The sequence below is a fragment of the Necator americanus genome, chromosome I (genome assembly GCF_031761385.1).
Source record: "Necator americanus strain Aroian chromosome I, whole genome shotgun sequence".
Lineage (NCBI taxonomy): Eukaryota > Metazoa > Nematoda > Chromadorea > Rhabditida > Ancylostomatidae > Necator > Necator americanus.
In genome coordinates, this window is record NC_087371.1 from 14,537,923 (window position 1) to 14,557,436 (window position 19,514).

General features: G+C 38.3%; 1 protein-coding gene across 3 annotated transcripts in view; it reads left to right on the forward strand.

Annotated features, from left to right (window-relative positions):
* The window catches only part of RB195_005560 (uncharacterized protein), a gene marked incomplete at both ends in the record, with an annotated part of 123,139 nt that overhangs the window by 14,626 nt on the left and 88,999 nt on the right, over positions 1-19,514 (forward strand). For all 3 annotated transcript variants that reach the window (XM_064178140.1, XM_064178141.1, XM_064178138.1), the window contains 15 exons: positions 7,635-7,730; positions 7,893-8,057; positions 9,457-9,591; positions 9,809-9,894; positions 10,027-10,109; positions 12,708-12,818; positions 13,336-13,446; positions 16,326-16,458; positions 16,655-16,748; positions 16,927-17,010; positions 17,089-17,178; positions 17,246-17,358; positions 17,520-17,649; positions 18,569-18,694; positions 18,751-18,834. In XM_064178140.1, the coding sequence (XP_064035218.1) occupies positions 7,635-7,730; positions 7,893-8,057; positions 9,457-9,591; positions 9,809-9,894; positions 10,027-10,109; positions 12,708-12,818; positions 13,336-13,446; positions 16,326-16,458; positions 16,655-16,748; positions 16,927-17,010; positions 17,089-17,178; positions 17,246-17,358; positions 17,520-17,649; positions 18,569-18,694; positions 18,751-18,834 (1,641 nt within the window). The remainder of the gene's footprint in view (positions 1-7,634; positions 7,731-7,892; positions 8,058-9,456; positions 9,592-9,808; positions 9,895-10,026; positions 10,110-12,707; positions 12,819-13,335; positions 13,447-16,325; positions 16,459-16,654; positions 16,749-16,926; positions 17,011-17,088; positions 17,179-17,245; positions 17,359-17,519; positions 17,650-18,568; positions 18,695-18,750; positions 18,835-19,514) is intronic.

The window sequence follows — 19,514 nt, forward strand, 5'->3', positions numbered from 1 at the left end:
ATAATTTCAATTGAGTATTTAGAAATTTTTCCCTCATGGAAGTTGTTGCGATGTTCTTTTTATTCTTCCAACACACATGCACTTTCCACGTATTACATTAGGAAGAGAGGTTTTTCGAAGTACTTGTCTTTTTCGTAAAAAGAGAAAGAATTTAGAAAGGTGGTTTAATCATGGTTTCCGGGACATTTTCGTAACTGAATGATCCGATTCTCGAAATTGGTTTGATCCTTTTTGAATATTGAAAAAATAACTGGTATAACCTCCTCAGAATAAAATTTACGTTTCAAGTAATAAAATAATAAAAAAAGTGATAAAATTCCAGTTCGCGCTTCTCAAATGTTAAGTGCGTTGAAATTTTTTTTTGATTTTTGATGTAATGTGATAATAATGTGGAACAAGAGACCATTAGTTATAAAATACTACAGAATACACTAATTCACTGACCTAAATCTGTTCCTACCTGAGCTTAAATTTACAAACGAAGCTTAGACATGCATATGTAGCTTTTCTGCTCCTGCAAATTGTTGTATTTCTATGAAAAGTAAAGTTTTCTGTTATTGAGATTGTTTCCTCGTAAGTTGGCGTGATTTTATGGTTCGACTTAAGCCCTGTCAGTGATTTTTAGCACATTTTGTTCTTTGCTATCACTTATTCGATGATATTAAACCTACGCTTGTTTTTGTTGTCATGAGCTATTCTGAAGGTGGGGGTGCGCAGTCACTTCTTAACGTCGGCTCTATACAATCTAGAATTATTTATAAAATGCAAGAATTATATCCTTAATATCCTAGAATTCTTCTTCAAACAGATACTTTGGTTGTAGAAGTGTACGGTGGTTCGCTGCAAATAAAATAGAGTTGTTTTTTGCTACTTTTTCTGAACCTTCGTAAACAAATTCTCTTCCTCAATAAACCCATCCTTGACCATTCAGCCTTCCTATGGTTTCCCAAATGTAGCGCTAGTTCCACCTGATTCGAAGTTTGGATAAGAAATGAAGCTTAGACGCCTGCTTGCAACCAGCACACTGAGCTACTTTACACATTTTTTCTGGATTACTGAGGAGAATTGAGCATGAAAAGCTCGTAACCACATCTCTACTTCTGCACTCTTTTATTTTCTTTCTATTTTCCCTCTTTTTTACTCCAAACCAAGCTTATTTTGAAAACATTGTCTAACATTAGTGCTGAGAACAATCAAAGTTTGGGTATCCTCTGAACACAATAAAATCGGTAGTTGAGATTGACGCGCATGGCACTCCGCTTATTTTGAAAGATGTCGGGGAGGGTAATATTACTGTTCACATTCATTACACTATGGCTTAGCCGGATAATTATAGATTATTCTGTATAAGTGGGTTTTTTCTCTTAGGAATCTTCCAGTCTTATGGTATGTACTATGCTTCCGCTGTAATGTTCGATAGGAGTTGGAACTACGAATTTCTTTCAAACTGTTCTTTTTTTCTCGTCTTTTGGCTAACGTACTATGAAGTTTCTAATGACTTACATTTAAGGTTTACAAGATGACTACTTGTATCTTTAGACTTATCTAGAATATTTTGCTTCTTTTTTTTAACAAATTGACAATTTTCTGAGCATAGCACTTGCTTCGAAATTTTTTGATTTATTCACTAACCTAATATCTCGTGTCTTTTATAGTAGTGATAAGAATAGAATTGAAATTAGAAGAAAAGACGTATTGAGCATTTGTTTTTGTCGGAACATAAATTTTTTGTCCAGACTATTTGAGATAGCTTCGATAAACTCTCGCTTAATTGCTTAATTTGTGTTAATTAATATTCTTTGGTATCGGGCTTCATTTAATTGGGTGTTGACTGCAATGCGGTTTTGAGAACCTTAACTATAACTGTAGGATATTGCAGCTCTTGAAACTATAACACTAAAAATTCAGTCTCTGGGAAATTGGATTGATTTGCGCTTAAGAAAAGAAAGAAAATAGCTGTTTAGAAAAATTGTCATTTTTTGGAATCCTGCTGCTTCCTTTCTCCTTCTTTTCTTCGCTCATTAAAACTTCTTTTGAAAATTTTATCTTTCTATACATTCAACTCCACACATAAAGAATATTAATTGGACGTTTCGGTGGTGGCTTTTTAAATCTATAGATACGAATCTATGGATATAAGTGAAAGTAATGAAAAGTAACAAAATATGTGCTGCACATCATTTTCCTTGTTGAATGAATGAAATCATTTGTCGTTTAAAAGTTAGTTTGACTTTGAATGAAGCGGTCTATTTTGATATGCGTTCTGGGGCAGTGGAAGTGCGATCTAGCCGGTAGTCGTGCGTATCGTGCGAGAGCCTAGCGATTTTATTTTTGTCAGGCAGCGCGGATTGAGCTCGAGTATTCGGAAATATGTGTTGTATGACAGCATGGGTACTTTTTTCGTACATTTTCCATTCTCGAAACACACCAACGCCAGAGGTTTGTGACTGAGTTGTGCGGAAATTCCTACAGATTCCCCTCCACCATATGTTGTTAGGCAGTTTTTGTAGCGCGAATTGTGTGCTGTGAGCTGAACATGCGGAGCGCGAACCTCAAGAAACGGTCAATAGCGGGACGCACACAAGCGGATCGGCGCGTCAGGTGGCGTTTGCGAGGGCGAAGCGCCTGCAGATGAGGCTATTTTCAAACCGAAGCAACAAGAGCAAAAAATTCGCGGGACACTGTGTTTCGAAAGGACAGCGGCAACAATAACAAGCGGCCATGAGTAAGCCGGCAAGCGAGGAGGTGGTGGGATATTCTGAGAATCCGGGGTTGTCACCGGATGACTGTGCAATGTAGATTAGCAAGCGTAGGAGGTACTTAGCTTTACTGGTAAACATGTGGTCCTCGAATGATCAAACTGTGAAAATAACATAAATAATTTGATCTAATCTTTTTATTTTTTCCCGAAAGAAAAAAATCAGGGCAGAAAATTTCTGCTTTGATTATTCTGTCCTATCACGATGTTCATAATTCTATTCACTTCGAAATTCTCTCGATGAAAACTAAAGGCACCTTTTGTATGCCTTTAACTTTCTGTCCTCTACAATTTGGTGTTATTTTTCTTTATAAAGTTTTATTGTTTTTTTTTTCGGGATTACGTACCATGAGAGCTACATGATTCTGATTTGCTGCGAATGTTTATATTAATGTAATTCACAAAGAATGACAACAAAACTTAATAAATAAAAAGTGAAACCATTACATTAGGGACCAAGAAAACTGGCATGGAAATTGATGGAAACGAAATTTATGACTCCAAAAAAAGGACAAATCCGTGTGCAGATCACTTCAACGACATTTTCGTTCTGTTTCCCGCAATATTTTAATGCTATCAAATTCTTCTTGCCGCCGCTTGCCGCTGAATGTTCGTCATCGAAGCAGCAAACGCCGTGCGTACAAACTATTACTTTTTGGGAGTGTTTCTTCATTAGTAAATGGTGTTTGGTGCAATTCTTCTCTTGGTCAGTCTCATGTAAATTTTCTGAATGAATATTGCTGTGTATTTCATAAATGGGATCTTTTTTCCATAGCTTTTCATTACATTCTGTCATCTTTAAAATGTGAATGGATTGTCTTTTCTAGACAGTCCAAGCCCTTCACGCTCGTTGTGGTAGTTTATACTTTATATTTGTACTATCAGGTTCGATAATAGTTCTTGATCACCGTAGACTTTTGTTAGATTTGCTGCTACAAGTTTCCGACAAAAAAAAAGCCGTGCAGATTTCATGCTATGCAGGTTGTCCCTCTGCTTTTCTGTCCGAGTTTTCGCTATTTCTGGAAATCCTCTTGCCATTACTTGAAGATACTATTACCGGTTTTTTTCAGTGATACTTTATCCACAAAACATTTTTTTAGAACAAACCTTGCTTCAGTTTGACAAAACACCTTTGGCGTGTCAGTTTTGAAGAAAATAATAGATAATCTGACGGCAGCGACGTTTTATTCGGAGCTATTCTCGAGCTTAAATTTTACACTCGGGTGGTGGTGGGTGTTGCTTGGTGCTTTCGATGCGCGCGTTCACCTGACCACATTCGATTCTGTACTGAACTTTGTGAGAGCTATTCCTATTAATTGCGGATTACCCTAGAACAATAGCGAGGGCATGTAAAGGACCTATGGATGGAAAAGCATGGAAAAGTATCAGCGATGAATCAGAGTCTAATAAATAGGGATCTTGTGACTGAATTCAGGGCGAATACACATGGAGAGTGAAGTTATTCTCAGAAAAATTGTCAAACCTCGGGGGGAAGTCGTAGCCGTTCGAAGATTTGGACGTTGACTTGTGTAAAGAGAAAAGTAAATGAAATCAAGGTGACCTGTTCGAGATGTAAACTTTTCTTGGATTTAGCGTTGTTTTACTGTACAACATTTGGAATTCCCTTTTTCTTTTTGATTGTGGCGCAGTCGGTTAGAGGTGCGTTGTAACCACACGGTCGAGGGTTCGAAACCGCCCTAGTGCAAACCAAGCCTTTCCTCCCTCCGAGGTAGATAAATTGGTACCAGACTTGTCTGGGAGGATAAAAACACTGACTTGATCATCGGCTGGATCCCGCAAGTCATTGTATAGGCCAACACGCATTCCAAAACCTCAACGATTACGAACTCCAGTAAAACGCGTTGGCGCATCCCAAGTGGATTGATACGTCAGTGACTTTTACTTTTACTTTTAGTGTTGCGTAGAGGAGAAGAAGTTGCGGGGGATCAACAGTTTTATTTTCAAGCGGCGTCGCTCAGCGTTTTTGAAATTTCCACCAATATTTTGCTGCAACTCGGTTGAAATATTCCAACCAAAGGTGAAGGGAGCATTTTGTAGCAGTGTATTTTTGTATTCTGTATGTTTTCAGACAGTACTATTGCTGCACGATACGCACATTTTATTCATATGTATTGTTTTGAACTCTTCCAGAAATCCGAAAATTTTTCGATAATCTTTTTTATTTGTGCAACCTTGCGAGTGGATATGACACGATGGATATAAAAGGTTGAAATCCTATGCGGGTTTCTAATTCATCCTTAATAGGCGTTAGTAGTGATTTCTGCTACTATGATTCCTACAAACGTGCTCTCATCCTAATTTTAATCTTTTTATTTCCACTTTGAACTCATGCAAAAATAGTTTTGTTTTCTTTACTGCTCGTCTTTTTTTTCATTTTCATTTAATTTTCATATGCGCATTTTCCTGAGAAAGAATGTAGTAAATTATTGAAGAATTACGTATATATTAAAATCAAATATATATATATATATATATATATATATATATATGGTTAAAAATAATAGAAAGATTGCTTTTTAATTTTCATATTATTGTACCATCCTTGAAATCCTAACAACCTTTCGCTCAGTTTTTCTTTTCTCTCTGTTTTCATTATACTACTACCAACTATTTTGTGTTTATTCTCCTTCCTAAAATTAATGATGATGGAAAAGTAAAGAAAACAACTGCGTAGAATAACCTTGTATAGGAGGGTTAGCCATAAAAATGCGTGGGTGATTCTTAATGTCGACATCATATTCTGCCGAAGAATCTCAAGTGATCGCACCCCAACATGGTAGAATTTTTTTTCCCGGCTCTACGAAAATTTCTTGAACCAACCTTGCATTGTGCATTAGCTAGCTGCATTACTGCCAAGGCGAAATAAGAAATATTTCGTACATACAAGGATCGATGGGTCCGGTGCTTTTGAACCAAAAATTATGTTGGAATATTGGGTAAACTTGCTTTCTTTCTGTCCTTATCATCTTCATTCGTTGCTTCTCACTGCCTCAGCTCTAAGTTACAGTGAGGAAATTTCAGCTAGTTCAATACTAAACCAAGAAGACGGTGTTGAGTCATTAGGAATGAGGCAAGACGCGCTCAGAAATGATATATAAGCTGCCCATTTTGGAAAAAAAATATTTCCCCCTGTCAAAACAATAGGAAAAAAAACCCGAACAGGGACAGCTGCCTATCTCCATCCAACGTTAGACATTTCTTCACAAAACTGGACCAACGCCCCTTCTCTGTGGAACATAGTAGCGTTGAAGCGCAAAAAATTCTACAGAATTTAATTTTTGTAAAACAGTGGATTTCGAAAATCTTACGCATTGCCTCCCATAACATTTTCTTTCAACTTTTTTTTACAAAGGCTTTAATCTTGAAAGACAGCCAGAATTCATTTTTACATTGCTTTTTGTATGTGATTTTCCGTACCGACTTCTAATATCTGCCATACAGAGGGTGCAAGCTGCTTGCGTTTTTGTGAAAATTTCCATTTGGAATTTGCTGATAGTTGATATTCATCCGTAAACCAAAACGAGATTAACGTTTATTTCCCATTTCGTTTTAGTGTTTACGATGCCTTGTGAGTCTGTCTTGATTCCAGACGGATATGTTTTACAGAGGGAGAATTTCGAGTTCTTCTCCAACTTATTAGTGCCTCATTTGAAAAAATGGGTGAAAATAAAAGGAAGCAGCGTGTTGCTGGCTAACCGTAGTCAAGAATAAAGTAAAACAAACACAAATTTGCAAAGTATTATTACACATGCATTTTTGGTTATTGGTTAGGAACCGGTGAACCACATTTTGTTGTAGTTCGACGTTTTGCAAAATTCCAGCTTATACATAGGTCATGGAGTGGCTCTATGGATTACGACTCAGTTACAAATGGTTACTGCCAGAGTTTGGATTTCTCACCACTTTATCATTTAGAACAAAGTAGGAACTTTGAAATTTTTGTTTAGAAGAAAAACAGCAGAACATTCCTAACAAAATCCTGCATTCGAGGACTTTTCGCATTGATAAGTTCAAGCCGAACAACGACACTAAGACCCTATGTGTTAGAAATGCTAGAGTACATATTTCTGGACTTTCTTTTCGCGAATCCCAATAGAATGTTTCATCTTCTGCGCGGATGTATGTAAATGCGATACGTTTTGTGCACTCACCATATCATGGATTTCAAGCTAGTCCATTAATTACGTTTAAGTGTCATATCAATGATCTTTTGAACTTGTTCTGTAAGATCTGGATATTCCTTGATGTTTAGTAGTTGAGTTGATTTTGAGACCACGCTTCCAAATTTACTCTAAGAAAAAAGAAAAAAATAAAAGTGAGTATAAGTATAAGTACAAGTAAAAAAAGTATAAGAATGGCATTCTTTATTGTGAATAGCGAAAAATTAGCTCTTCTTCTGATGGATAGCCCTGTGTGTTGTCTAGATTCGCTAGATTCTACAGATTTTCCGCTCGATTCTGCTCGATCTCCGCTAGATTTTTCTAAATTTACTATTTAGTACTGAATTTTATCCGCTCGTTACACCTGATGCACTTCTCCTTTGTTCTACCTGGTGATTTTTCTGTAATTGCGTACTTTCTCTTTCGTGACCATTCGGTCCTCTTCTTAGCTGTCTTCATGAAAAATTGTGTGTCGTTGAAAATCTTATCCTTTAACGTTTTATTTTGTGTCTAACCTTAAATACGTACCTGTGGCTAGTCTCTCAACGATCAACATTTTTTTCAGTGTGTGCATTTTCAATTAAGAAAAACCTGAAAAACAAGAAATTGAAAGGGCGAACAGCCCTTTCAATTTCTTGTTTTTCAGGTTTTTCTTAATTTTTTTTTATTCGTCGGTTTAGGCAAGTTGTTTTCAGTCACTTTCCAACAAATACGAAGCCGGTGCTCACAGCTTTGCCGAGCACCTGAAAAATGTCTCCGAAAGAATCACTCACTATCAGAACTACTTTAAGGTAACCAGTGGCTCATTTTCTAGAAATTTCCGAGCATCTCCAATATTTTCAAGTTTAAGTGCACTGTACAATTCTCTCATTCATTTCTTGATGAAAATGTGCTAGAGGAATTTGAAGGAATTAGAAACGGAAATTATCCAGGCGTTCCACTGTATTTTTTAGGAGTTTGTTAAGTATACTGCAAGAGCTAATCAGAGCAGCAAGAGCATGCAGAAGGCGCTCGAACTAACGCTGGGAATACCGCAACGAGTGCACGATCTCGTCTACACGAATAACATTCAGCAATATCCTGGTGATACTGGAAAACTCGGACGACTTATTAGACATGTACGTGTTTTTTTCTCTTGCATGGTAAATTCTTAAAGAAAGAGCAAGAACCAGGGAAATTCGAAGCGTACTAGGGTGGATCAAGATTGAGGAGAACTTCTGACCTCACCTACTCTACCTTTACGAAAATAATTTTTTAGTTAATGATAATGTACATAATATACCGGTCACTGTTTGTTTAATATGAATCAGCATAGAAAATCCTCAAATGTTGTTTATACAGTAGTAACGAGAACTGTGATCAGGGAAATTTAGTAAATAGTTGTTTAAATTGTAGATTTACTAAGTTATTAATTCATTTATTTGAATAGACATTAGATTTAATAGATGTTTTAGAGAAACTGTAGAAAAATTGGTTTTATCTACGTGTAATGGTAATTGTTTTGATATTTATTATTATCTATTTATTATTTATTTATCTATTTACAGACTCCAATTAAATTAACTAATTAATTGACTTTAATCTAATTAGTTACCTCTTCTATTCATTTTTACTTTTGAAACTTCAGCAATTCATGAGTTTCTCTGCTAATCCTTACAGAAAATGGACTGTAGCCAGTTGGTTAGACATCCAAACAGGAAAAAAAGCAAACTGGGGTTTAAGGAAGACAGCAACCGGTTTATTTATTTTAGTTTATTAAGCTGAGATTGCAGATCAACACGAATTGTTTTTTAACATTAGTTTCTAGGTTATACAACTAAGCACAGGGAAAGTTAGGATTCCTGCCTGAATTCTGCTTGATTCCATTATTTTTCCAGGAAATTATGGGAATCTTTAGATGACTTTTTTTTTTGCTTTGACGATGCAGTCCTTCCGGTTCTGATGCCAGTGGCTTGATAGAAAAAAGTGTATATGTAGAAGCGAGAAAAAAGGCAGTATTCTAGCTGCCAGGAAAATTTTGAAGTAATTATAGTATTCAAGAAAATTTGTTTATCAAAATAATGTGAATAAGGTGGAAAATGTTGTGCACTTTTATCATAGAGATCTTTTTTTTGTCAATGACTTGTTTTTTGTTCTTGTTTATGTAGAATTGATCTGTATATGGACACAGTAATATGATAGTGATTGAACATTTTTATTTTTTGTTTAGTATTTACACAATTTTATTTTATTTTCGGATTTTTTGAGTTGTTTCGAACGGAGATGCATTTTTTCGTGCACTGAGTCTCGCTAGTTCGAGGAACCACATTTTTTGCTTTAGTCTGAAAATTTGAGTTTTTTCCGCTGCTGTTTCTGAGGGATGGTTATGCCTGAACAAGTTCCCAATTTGTAATTCTTCTGTTCAAGAAAAAATTTAAACAGAATCACAAAAAAAATTATTTAAATAAAAGTCGGTATACAAGTGCAGGTATTAGAAAATATGCCACTTTGTTGTTATTTGATTGATGTTTTTTCCAGGACTCGTTCGAAGTTGCAGAGGGAGATGAGCCAAGCAAGGAACGTTATGTGTTCCTTTTCAAGAACAAACTGATGATTACGGACAAGAACGACCGCAGCACTCCTGCCACATACACTCACTACGCTACAATCCGGGTAAGCCCTCGAGGCAACTAAGGTTGTAATGAATGCATACTGTAGGGTGTTCAAGGCTGAAAAGATATATGTGGTAGTCTAAGGAAATTTATCGCTAAATTTTCAGAATTTTTGTGAAAGAAATATTCTTTTAAAAGCTTTCTTAAAATAAAATCCATGATGAGCAAGTAGCAATAGATCAAACTGTAAGGAGCTAATCAATACGTGACTATTTCAGTTGGACAAATACACTGTAAGCGCTCACAAGACGAACGAGGACACAATTGTCCTAAAGCCGAACGAATTAGGATTACCCGAATTCAGGTACGGCATCGTGTCCTTCTATGTTTCGTTTCCCATGTGGATGCCCAAGGTCGAATAGTCCAGAAGACGTCTTTTACGTAAATTTCGCTATCAGAGTTGAAGTTGTTGCCGACAGTGAATAATATTTTCCAGTCTTAAACCTAAAGACTCTGGGACTTCTGAATACGTACGAAAAGCATGGCTAAAGGACATCGCTGAGGAGCAGGAAGCATATGGTGCGTTCATTTAAATGTTCGCTAAAAGATTCCGAACTGATAGGTTTGAATCCGGCAAGAATCTTCTGTAGCTTGGAAGCAAGTTGAAGATTTCGTCGTTGCTTACCCTGACTATTTCTTAGATGTGTTAACACATCTAAGAAGTGCAAGAGGGACCGCATATGACCGCATTTTCCTGCCTTGCATACAAGTGAAGGGAAGAGGCGTCAGATCTTATCCTGACACAATAACCTCGACTACAGTATTCTAAAGTCAAGCCACGTCGTCTAGGTTGCCTGCTCGCATTCCCACAGTAAAAGATTAAGGAAGGGTTAGAACGCCCTCTGTTATTTATAAATGCGTTTGGTAAAATCTGATGGTCCAGAGAATGTTTTTTTAGCTTTAATTTTGACTTCAATTCACAATTGTTCGATGTCTACGAAAGCCTGTGCGTAATCCAGCGTGCGGCGGTGAATTTACATATTAAAGGCATCACTCCACGAATCTGAGGCTAGGGATTCCGTCCATTTCTTCCATTTTCCTAATTGCCGTAAAAAACGGCCCGAAAGATACGGCTTCGGGCGTGCTGACGCACTATTTTCTACAAGGAGTTCGACTGAAGCGCGCCAGCCTTGTGCGGTGCCGCATCTTCCGGGCTGTTTTTTACGGCAATTAGAAGGAATTGTACGGAATCACCCTCCTCTGCATAATCTACGATCCCGTATACGAATACTCCACCTGAAATCCGTACCACCTCAGATTCGCGGGGTGATGCCTTTAAATCAGTGTTGTTATCCGCCCAAACAAACCCGGCACCATTTTATCGAACCTAGAGGGATGCAAGGCTTAGTTGCCTCTGGAGCGGTTCCGAACCGACGATCGTACGGTCACAGCCGAACCTGCTACCGACTATACTATTCCCGCCCCTGCGCTTCGGCTCCTAAAAACAGATGAATAATAGAACGTAATCGTCCTAGGAAAATTATGAGAGTTCATAAATGACATCAATGCTCAATAGGGTACAGATGTGAGTTTTTAGATCATCTTGATGAGGTTGTCATAAAGGTCTTGCAGAGAACGGTCAGGGGATGAATCTGCATCTTTTAAAATGGTAGTACCCATTATGTGGAGTCATTCTTGTCGAATTTCTGGCTCAGTTTTAAATCTAGCTGTTTCGCTAGTATTTCCCTAGTAAGAACAATGAAATCCATACAGTGTCATAGAAATCCTACTTTAACATAAACATGTCCGTCTTGCAGCTAAACCTTGTAGCAGAAGAGGACTAGTGAGGTGTTTTTGTAGCTTATGGTTATTGAACCTTTCGTGGTGAGCGGCTCAGAAACCATTAGGTTGCTTCCTACGTGATCACGCACACCGACTGACTTTGTTTAAGCAGTGCATACACAAATCCCAAAAAAGTAGGTCGTTATTTTGCAGTTACACAAGTATCATTGATGTAGGGCTAGTCGGTGGGCTAGTCAGGTGGTTAGCAAATGAAAAGAAAAGGGTGATCAAGAAAAGATGACAGCTGATTGTTGGCTTCTCATGCGCACCTACCAAGGATTTCCACTGAGTTTCTGAATGTACATGTTCGTAAGCCATGGAAACTATGGAAAATACATCTGAGCAACTTAAGATCCGTTCTTGGAAAATGAACATTCTAGGATCGAAATAATTAAGACTCAATCCGTGATATTTCGGAGTTCTTTTTTTCAAAAGAGGTTTCTAACTGAGTCATTTCCGAACAACCCGACTGGTTTAAAATGGGGATTTTTCTCCTAAAATTCAAGGCTAAAAATAGGAGCTTAATCGGTCGAGAGTGGTATTTTAAGTGGAAAAAGAAAAGAGAAGTGGTCTCCAAATCGTCACCAGTAAGTAAAATTCTGTAGTGAATGTCAAAGTACAGCGCTGACTATAAAAGCTACAATACTGCAGAGAACGAGGCAGTAAACCCTGCTTCACGTCAACCACCTCCACCAACACCTGAAACCGCGCGGAGGAGAGCGGCGAGCACTCATCCCGGCTGCGTCCAGGGCTAGTGCTTGGGGCGGCTGCAGGCGGTGCGGTGGTGGCAGTGACGGAGGAGCACCTCATTCGGGTTGTAATACGCGTCGCGCACACGATCAGGCTGGCGAGAGTCTTGTCGAAGCTGCCGAGCAGCGATCGCCGCGGCCCTGTCGTAGCCAACAGGCGCCTCGCCTCCGTTATCTCTCTCACTGTCTCACCTCAGCTTCACCGATCACTTGAGCGCACCAGCCGTAGCCGTGCTGTGAACGTAGAAACCACCACCACCATCGGGCTACATGAGCTGGCTTTGACATCGACTCTCAACTCACGACGCCACCCACGTGCCTCTACTCGAAGCTGTCCGTGTCATTGAGTGAAGCAAGCCTGCCTACACCACCCTAGATCCAGAGATCCCTTAATCCCCAAATTCTCCCTATTCCGGAGCATTAGTCACTAGCTCCCCACTAGTGCCCGGCTCCATATTCTATAGCTAAAATGGTCCTGAAAACACTTTATATTATTGAACTAACGGACACCGAAGAGGGCGGGCTTGAACTCGTCGATCCATCATGGTGTAAGTGATTACTGATTTATTGATCGTTGTTTTCTTAGCTGCTGAACATGAACAAACGGACACCACATCGGAATTTGACATGCATCTCAGCGATATGCGTTCGGAGTTCAGCGAGTATTCAAGCTCAAGGAAGAGCTCAGTCTTTCCTGGTTAATCAGTAGTTTTCGATCATTATCGATTAATCATGAGTGCAGTCGAGTTGAACAGCTTGTGACTTTACTGACTTTACTGGTTTTCTTTTAAAAAAAGCAGCTTTCGCAAGCTGGTCAGCTCTTTGTAGGCTGTGTGATGTGACGTCCGTCGTAAACATGCTTTTCAAAAGTAACACTGATGTTATCAATCGTCGATTGATTTATTGATCGAATCTGTCAGCCTTTTGTTTCGTTTTTTTTTGACGCATGCGTGTAACACTTGATGTTTGTTTGCGCGCGGACATCCTGAGATCGTAAATGCGCACTGAAGATTTGCTTCATCAGCAGTGGAGTAAAAATCGATATCGATCGATATTCTTGAAAAAAAACGACGAGACAACATCTTGATTGATTTCTTGAACATGGTGCTGTAAATCCATGTTAGTCCTGTGCAGTGTGATGTCACCGGTTTTGTTTGGTCTGTACGTGTGACGCATTATTGATCACTGACAAATTACAGTATTGATCTTTGTAGGTCCAGAAGAGGGTGGCCCTCCACGAAAAAAGGTGAAATCACCACCCGCAATTTCACCAACCGGATCCTCTACGAGTATTTATTCGGGTGGAAGCAGTAGTATAGATTGGAGTGAGTTTTTTTCCCAGCTAATACCTTTTTTCAAAAAATCTTTTTCTATCACCAGGTCACCACGAATCGTTCTCATTTTCCTAAGAGAGATTTTTAAGAAACTAGTAAATATTATCTACATAAGTCACTGGTCACACTTCCTAATTTTTTTTTATTTACTTTTTTATTCTTTCTTCATTTATCTCTTTTCATAATTTTTTATTCCTGGTTTATTCACCTGCGCGTATGGTCATTAATCTGCTTATTAATTTACTTTTAAAAAAGCCGTGGATGTAAAGTAAAACTTCCGCATTTTGCCATGTGTTTTCGAGAATTTTAGCGCTGGCTTCACTTTGGTAACCTGGGAAAGAAATTCCTGATAAATTTTGGAAATGTCGGTATTCCTAAAATGTTTTACAAGATTTAAAACCGTCATGGGACCTTCAAAAGAGTCCTCTCCGTTTTTTTAGCACGTTTTCTCAATTTTATCGAAAAACTATCAAATTCGCGCTAATCGCTTCATGGTCACCATGTGCAGCTGTGCGAACGACCGACAACAAGTCACAGCTGCAGCCAGCAGGACCTTGCGCCCATGTTGTCCGCAACTTTGCGTGGGTTGTGTAGGTTGATCGTCAAGAAAAAACCAACAGATGATGATGGTGTCATGATTGTCAGCTGCTGGTTGGTTAGTCATGGTTTCTACAGACTTTGAGAGTTTTATTTTGAGAAAGAACAGCAAAAATCAAATTGCTGCCTTCATTTTGGTTTTAAAAGCATCACCCCACGAATCTGAGGTGGTACAGATTTCAGGTAGAGTATTCGTATACGGGATGGGAGACTATGGAGAGGGGGGTGATTCCGTCCATTTCTTCCTAATTGCAGTAAAAAACGGCCCGGAAGATACGGCTTCGAGCGTTCCGGCGCACTATTTTCCACAAGGAGTTCGATTGGAGTACGCCAGCCCTGTGCACGCGCACATCTTCCGGGCCTTTTTTTTACGGCAATTAGAAAGAAATGGACGGAATCTCCGTAATCTACCATCCCGTGTCTGCGCTGGCCACCTCAGGAACGCAGTTGCCTGATTGTGATTGGGTGAATCGTAGTGGAGCGCTCTACCCACCATGGTTCGACCAATGGAGGAGGAGAAAGTTCTGCCTGGGTCTCGAAACGAGTAAATAAATACTTTTCTCTTGATTGGCCTAGTGAAGATAATAGCGGATATGATACGAAGCACTCTTGATTGTGAAACAGATCTCGCGAGAGGACATCTTTCCCTCTATGAAAGGTGAACGACGTAATTTCGCCGTAATTCCCATGGAATGCAGTCAGTATTGCTCTTTCACGTTGAAAATCACGCAAGAACCCTGCATCGAGTTTGACAATGTTTTTACTCTTTTTTGGGCATCCTGGCACCTTTTGTTTCGTGAATGAATGAATAAGTGCAAGTTTTGTTAAATTTTCAGTTATTTACTTTATAAGTTGTTCAATGAAGGGTACAAAGGGAATAAACAACTTTAGCGAGTACTGACCAATTTTCACTTGAATTATTATTATTATTATTGCAAAAATTTAATGAATAAATTCCCATCTTTGCACCTTAACAGTTTGACTAAAGTTGACGTCAGTTGGAAAAATCCATGCATGGCTCGCTTCTCACAATTTTTCCCTCATTTTTTACATCCTGTTGAACTAGTTTTTACAGCGATACGTAAGCAGCCACTCGCAAAGTTTTGTCAACTGTCTGGCGCATTGTAGTGGCTTTCACTATGTTTGCTCTCAATACGAATTCTAACCGAAAGAGCTTATTTTTTGCTGTGAAGTTACTTGTGAATTAAATTAAATTAATGTACGCTTGCGGGTAAATAGAACTATCATAAGGAGAGATATTTTTAACAGAAATAATCTTCAGAGGAGCATACGAGAATTGCTGTAAGGTTGAGGCAGTAATCCAGAAAAACGGTCTTGATTTAGTCTTATCAGAAGACAAGCTCGCGTTGTATCTACAAACGTAACCAACACAGTATTTCGCGTATTACAGATTGGTTTGAGGATAACTCGTCCTTCCTGGCCAAGTCGGTCTTGAACATTACGCGGTGTCTCGGTATGGGAACTGATTGACTTTTTTCGCTGGAGGGAAAAACACAGAAAAAGACGGCTTTACTCCTTGCTATTTGATGTACCCAGGAGTGAAAAAGTTTCAAAGCATTCAGGAAAATGTCGCTTAACAACTCACCGAAATGCCAGCGTTAGGATCAAATAACTGGAAGATCGAACACATTCATTTGATTCTTCCGGAAAACCTCAGTAAACTTATTTTTCACACAGGTCTTCATTTTTACTGGTTAAAAGCATATTTTTTGGAGTGGAGAAGGCTACGAATAACAGCAACCGTGACACAGATTAAATTTTTTGGAAATTTAAATCCCATGAACTTATCAAATTAGTTGAATTTCAAATTTTAAATTCGGAAATTTTGAAAGTGAGCGGATCTAAACGAAAAGTTCTTCGAAGTAATTTTACCAGGAAAGATATTGCAAAAAAAAAGGATTGGAATCCTAAGAAGAGTGGATAAGGTTTTAGTGGTAACGATACAAACTGTAGATTATTACGAAGCTTACTTCAACACTAAGTTGCCATAAAGTCTAATGCTATCACTTGGATCGGATTACTGCAACTGTCTTTGTGATTGTTATTCATTCCGCTAAAATTGCATAGAGAAATTATCCTGACCGATCGCCATTCGTGCCAAAACTTTTCGAAAAAGTCGTAACCAAAAATTCATGTTCTGGAAAAGAAGATTAGTGAAAGTGAAATGAAATTCAATAGAAGTAATACGTAATCCCACTACCCATACTTTTGCTATAGGTTCCTTTATCCGAGCAACTCTGACAATTTTTCAGCGACAACCGGTACGACGCTTGAAATGCAGGGAACACGTGTGACGCGAACACAGTACGGTTTCCGAACGTTACAAGAATCCTCAGCAAAGATGTGCCTTAAAGTTACCGGATATCCATTGCCAGAGATCACGTGGTAGGTTACATCTAACTTTTAATTCGAATTAAAATCTATGTTTGAATAAATTGATTTTTATTTTACTAAATGATTTTTATTTTAATTTTATTTCTACGTTTTTGTCCAATTTACAACCCCTTAAGTTAGTTACCCCACAGCCGGTTAGCTTCTCATTCAGATATTGATTTATTGATTGGCTGTTTTTGCTTTCTAGGTATAAAGATGACGTGCAATTACATGAAGATGATCGACACACATTTTACGCTGATGATGATGGCTTCTTTGCGATGACTATCGACCCAGTGCAGGTAATCAATAGTGTATATTTCATTTAAAGATTCTTCTGCTACTTTTATCATTTAATCGTTCAATTAGCACATAATTATTTAGTGCGTAGACCAGCTTTATGTCTGTATTTATTTCATGCATATTAATTGCACATCCCTTCTTCACCCGTATCGATTTTATTGATCGCTTTCATTCCAGGTCGCAGATACAGGCCGTTACACATGTATGGCAACGAATGAATACGGTCAAGCCTCAACATCTGCCTTCTTCCGAGTACTAAAGGTCAGCAAGAATTAGTTGGTCCCACAGCGATTAGATACATCATTCAGTTGCATCAGCACCCAGTGCAGCGAATTATAGGTCGAAAAAGAAGCTGCGCCACCGAAATTTGTAAATACTTTGAAAGACCAGGAATGCAAAGAAGGCGAAGTGATCAGCTTCGAATGCGAGGTGGGCGGAGTTCGCTCGCTGCGTTATTGGTTCGTTCGTTGACGTATTAGTTTACTCGCCCATTCAGGTCGAGGGATGGCCAGAACCAGAACTAGTTTGGCTGGTCGATGACCAACCGCTACGACCATCTCATGATTTCAAGATAGAATACGATGGTATGAATGCAAAATTGGAAATCAGGTGAGTGTAACTCAGATATTGCAGTGCTCTTAAACAATATCTTAAAAGATATCAAAGACACATGGAAAATCTTCCGATCCTATTCAGTCTACCTTTTTGCGTGCGCTACTCATAACACTTTCCCCTGAAGCATAAAAAAATTATCTGCTGATTTTTTCCAGAGATGCCCAACCAGATGATACGGGTGTCTATTGCGTGAAACTCCAAAACGAATTCGGTACAGCTGAAAGCAAGGCTGAACTGGTTGTCATACCAGATCCAGACAAGAACCATGTAGCACCTGAATTCCAGGTAAGATTTATCAGAGAATCTCTTCTTATTCTAGAGTTACCCTATATCTGATTTTCTTTGTAATTCTGGTGGACATCGTTTGCTGACCTCGTTCTGTTCTACATCCTAAAATTCTATCGGAGAGAACTGGCTAATACTAATATTAGTGGGAAACCATCATAATTACATTAATAAATATCATTGTTAGTAGGATGGTTTCTCTTTTTCTCTTCTTTTTTTTCGCTGTGCAGATCTGTTTATGCTATAAAGAATCAAATGCCACACGGAATATAGGAAACACATTAAATTCTTCACCAGAATAGTTACGTTTTTTTTCCTGTTAGATTTTCTAGTAAAGGTTTGAAGAGTGCATAAAAGATTTTTTGACAGGCAGAATAATTATTATCCTGAGCATATTAGGACAGATCTTGCTTCCCGACCTTCTCCGTTCTGAGGGCTTCAATTTTCTTTTTTCTTTTTTCATTCTTTGAGGAAACGAAATGAGAAGTGTTACACCCTCCGGTAATCACGGTACTCGCAGGGACGTATTTTGCCGCCTTATGGCTAGAGAAAATTGTTTAATTGTGGAAAAAGGTTTTTCTTCAGAGTAATGGATGAGGATAAATGACAATTATTTCTTTTAAATTGAAAACTATCAGTTTTGTTGTTTGGTAATCACAAAAAATTGTCGTAATATTTAAAAGTAGCAAAATTGTTCAATTCTTGAAAATGGTGGTAGGAGTTACAGTTGTGAAAATCACAGGAACAATGATATTTCAGCATACGAAGTAGATAAGGTCCTTCATTAGTTAGTCTACGATTGTCGACACATTAGTTTCCATGATTTTTCAAATTTGAATATGGGCGTTGATCGATTGTTGATCGAGGGCAATGAATGAGACAAATTAGCGATTGTTGATTTATTTACACTTCGCTTCAGGCCACCATTGAAGATGTGGAGTGCGACGAAGGTGATGAAGTTCGATTCAAATCAGTGATCACTGGTGATCCTACTCCAGAAATTACATGGATGATCAACGGTATCCCGCTAACTGAATCAGAAAAGGTACTGTCATCGTTCGCATATCGAATTTTTCTCGAAACTATCAGTTCTTTTTCCAGATTCGTTTCATTTCTGAAGACGGCATCTGCATTTTGATAATTAAAGACGTGACAAGGCATTTTGACGGCACAGTAACTTGTCAGGTGAGGATTCTGTTGGATAATCTTTTTCTCTTGTCCTTTGTACTCTCCACAGTTTGTAGGGTATTTCCCGTATGATTTTTTCTCGATGCCCTCGCAGCTGTTCGAGTCTATCTATCACAACATCGAACCACCACCTATATTACACTCACCCCCGCACTCGATAACAACAGAACTATAGAGGGTTAGATGTCCTAAGCAGCCGCAGAATAATCTTAGATTCAATAATCCGACCGGAAGGGAGGATTTGAAAGGAAAAAAAGAGAAAAAAATTAAAAAGAGGAAGAAATCTGCTGCAAGGAGGAGATTTCAAGACAATCATTTTTCTAAAAATAATCAATATATTTGTTAATAGATGTAAAAATAGAAGACGATCAGTATCCTTGTCCGAATTGATCAGCCTACTGTTTTGCGATTACTGTATGCGCAGTGTCATTCTTTCTTCTCTTTTTTTTAACCTTATGGTTTTCCTTCAAAGTGTTTTGAGAAGTATTTCCATTTATAGGATGTTCTGCGAATATCATTTCCTGTCAATTTATTGCTTTTATTTTTTATCAACATCATTCATTAACTTTATTTGACTTTTGCTTTTTTCTCCTCAAAGTTATGTGACAGCAACGAATTTGACACAGATACGGTTTGTTACAGTCTCCAAGAGTGCGAAGTTAAAATTTAGCGAGGAG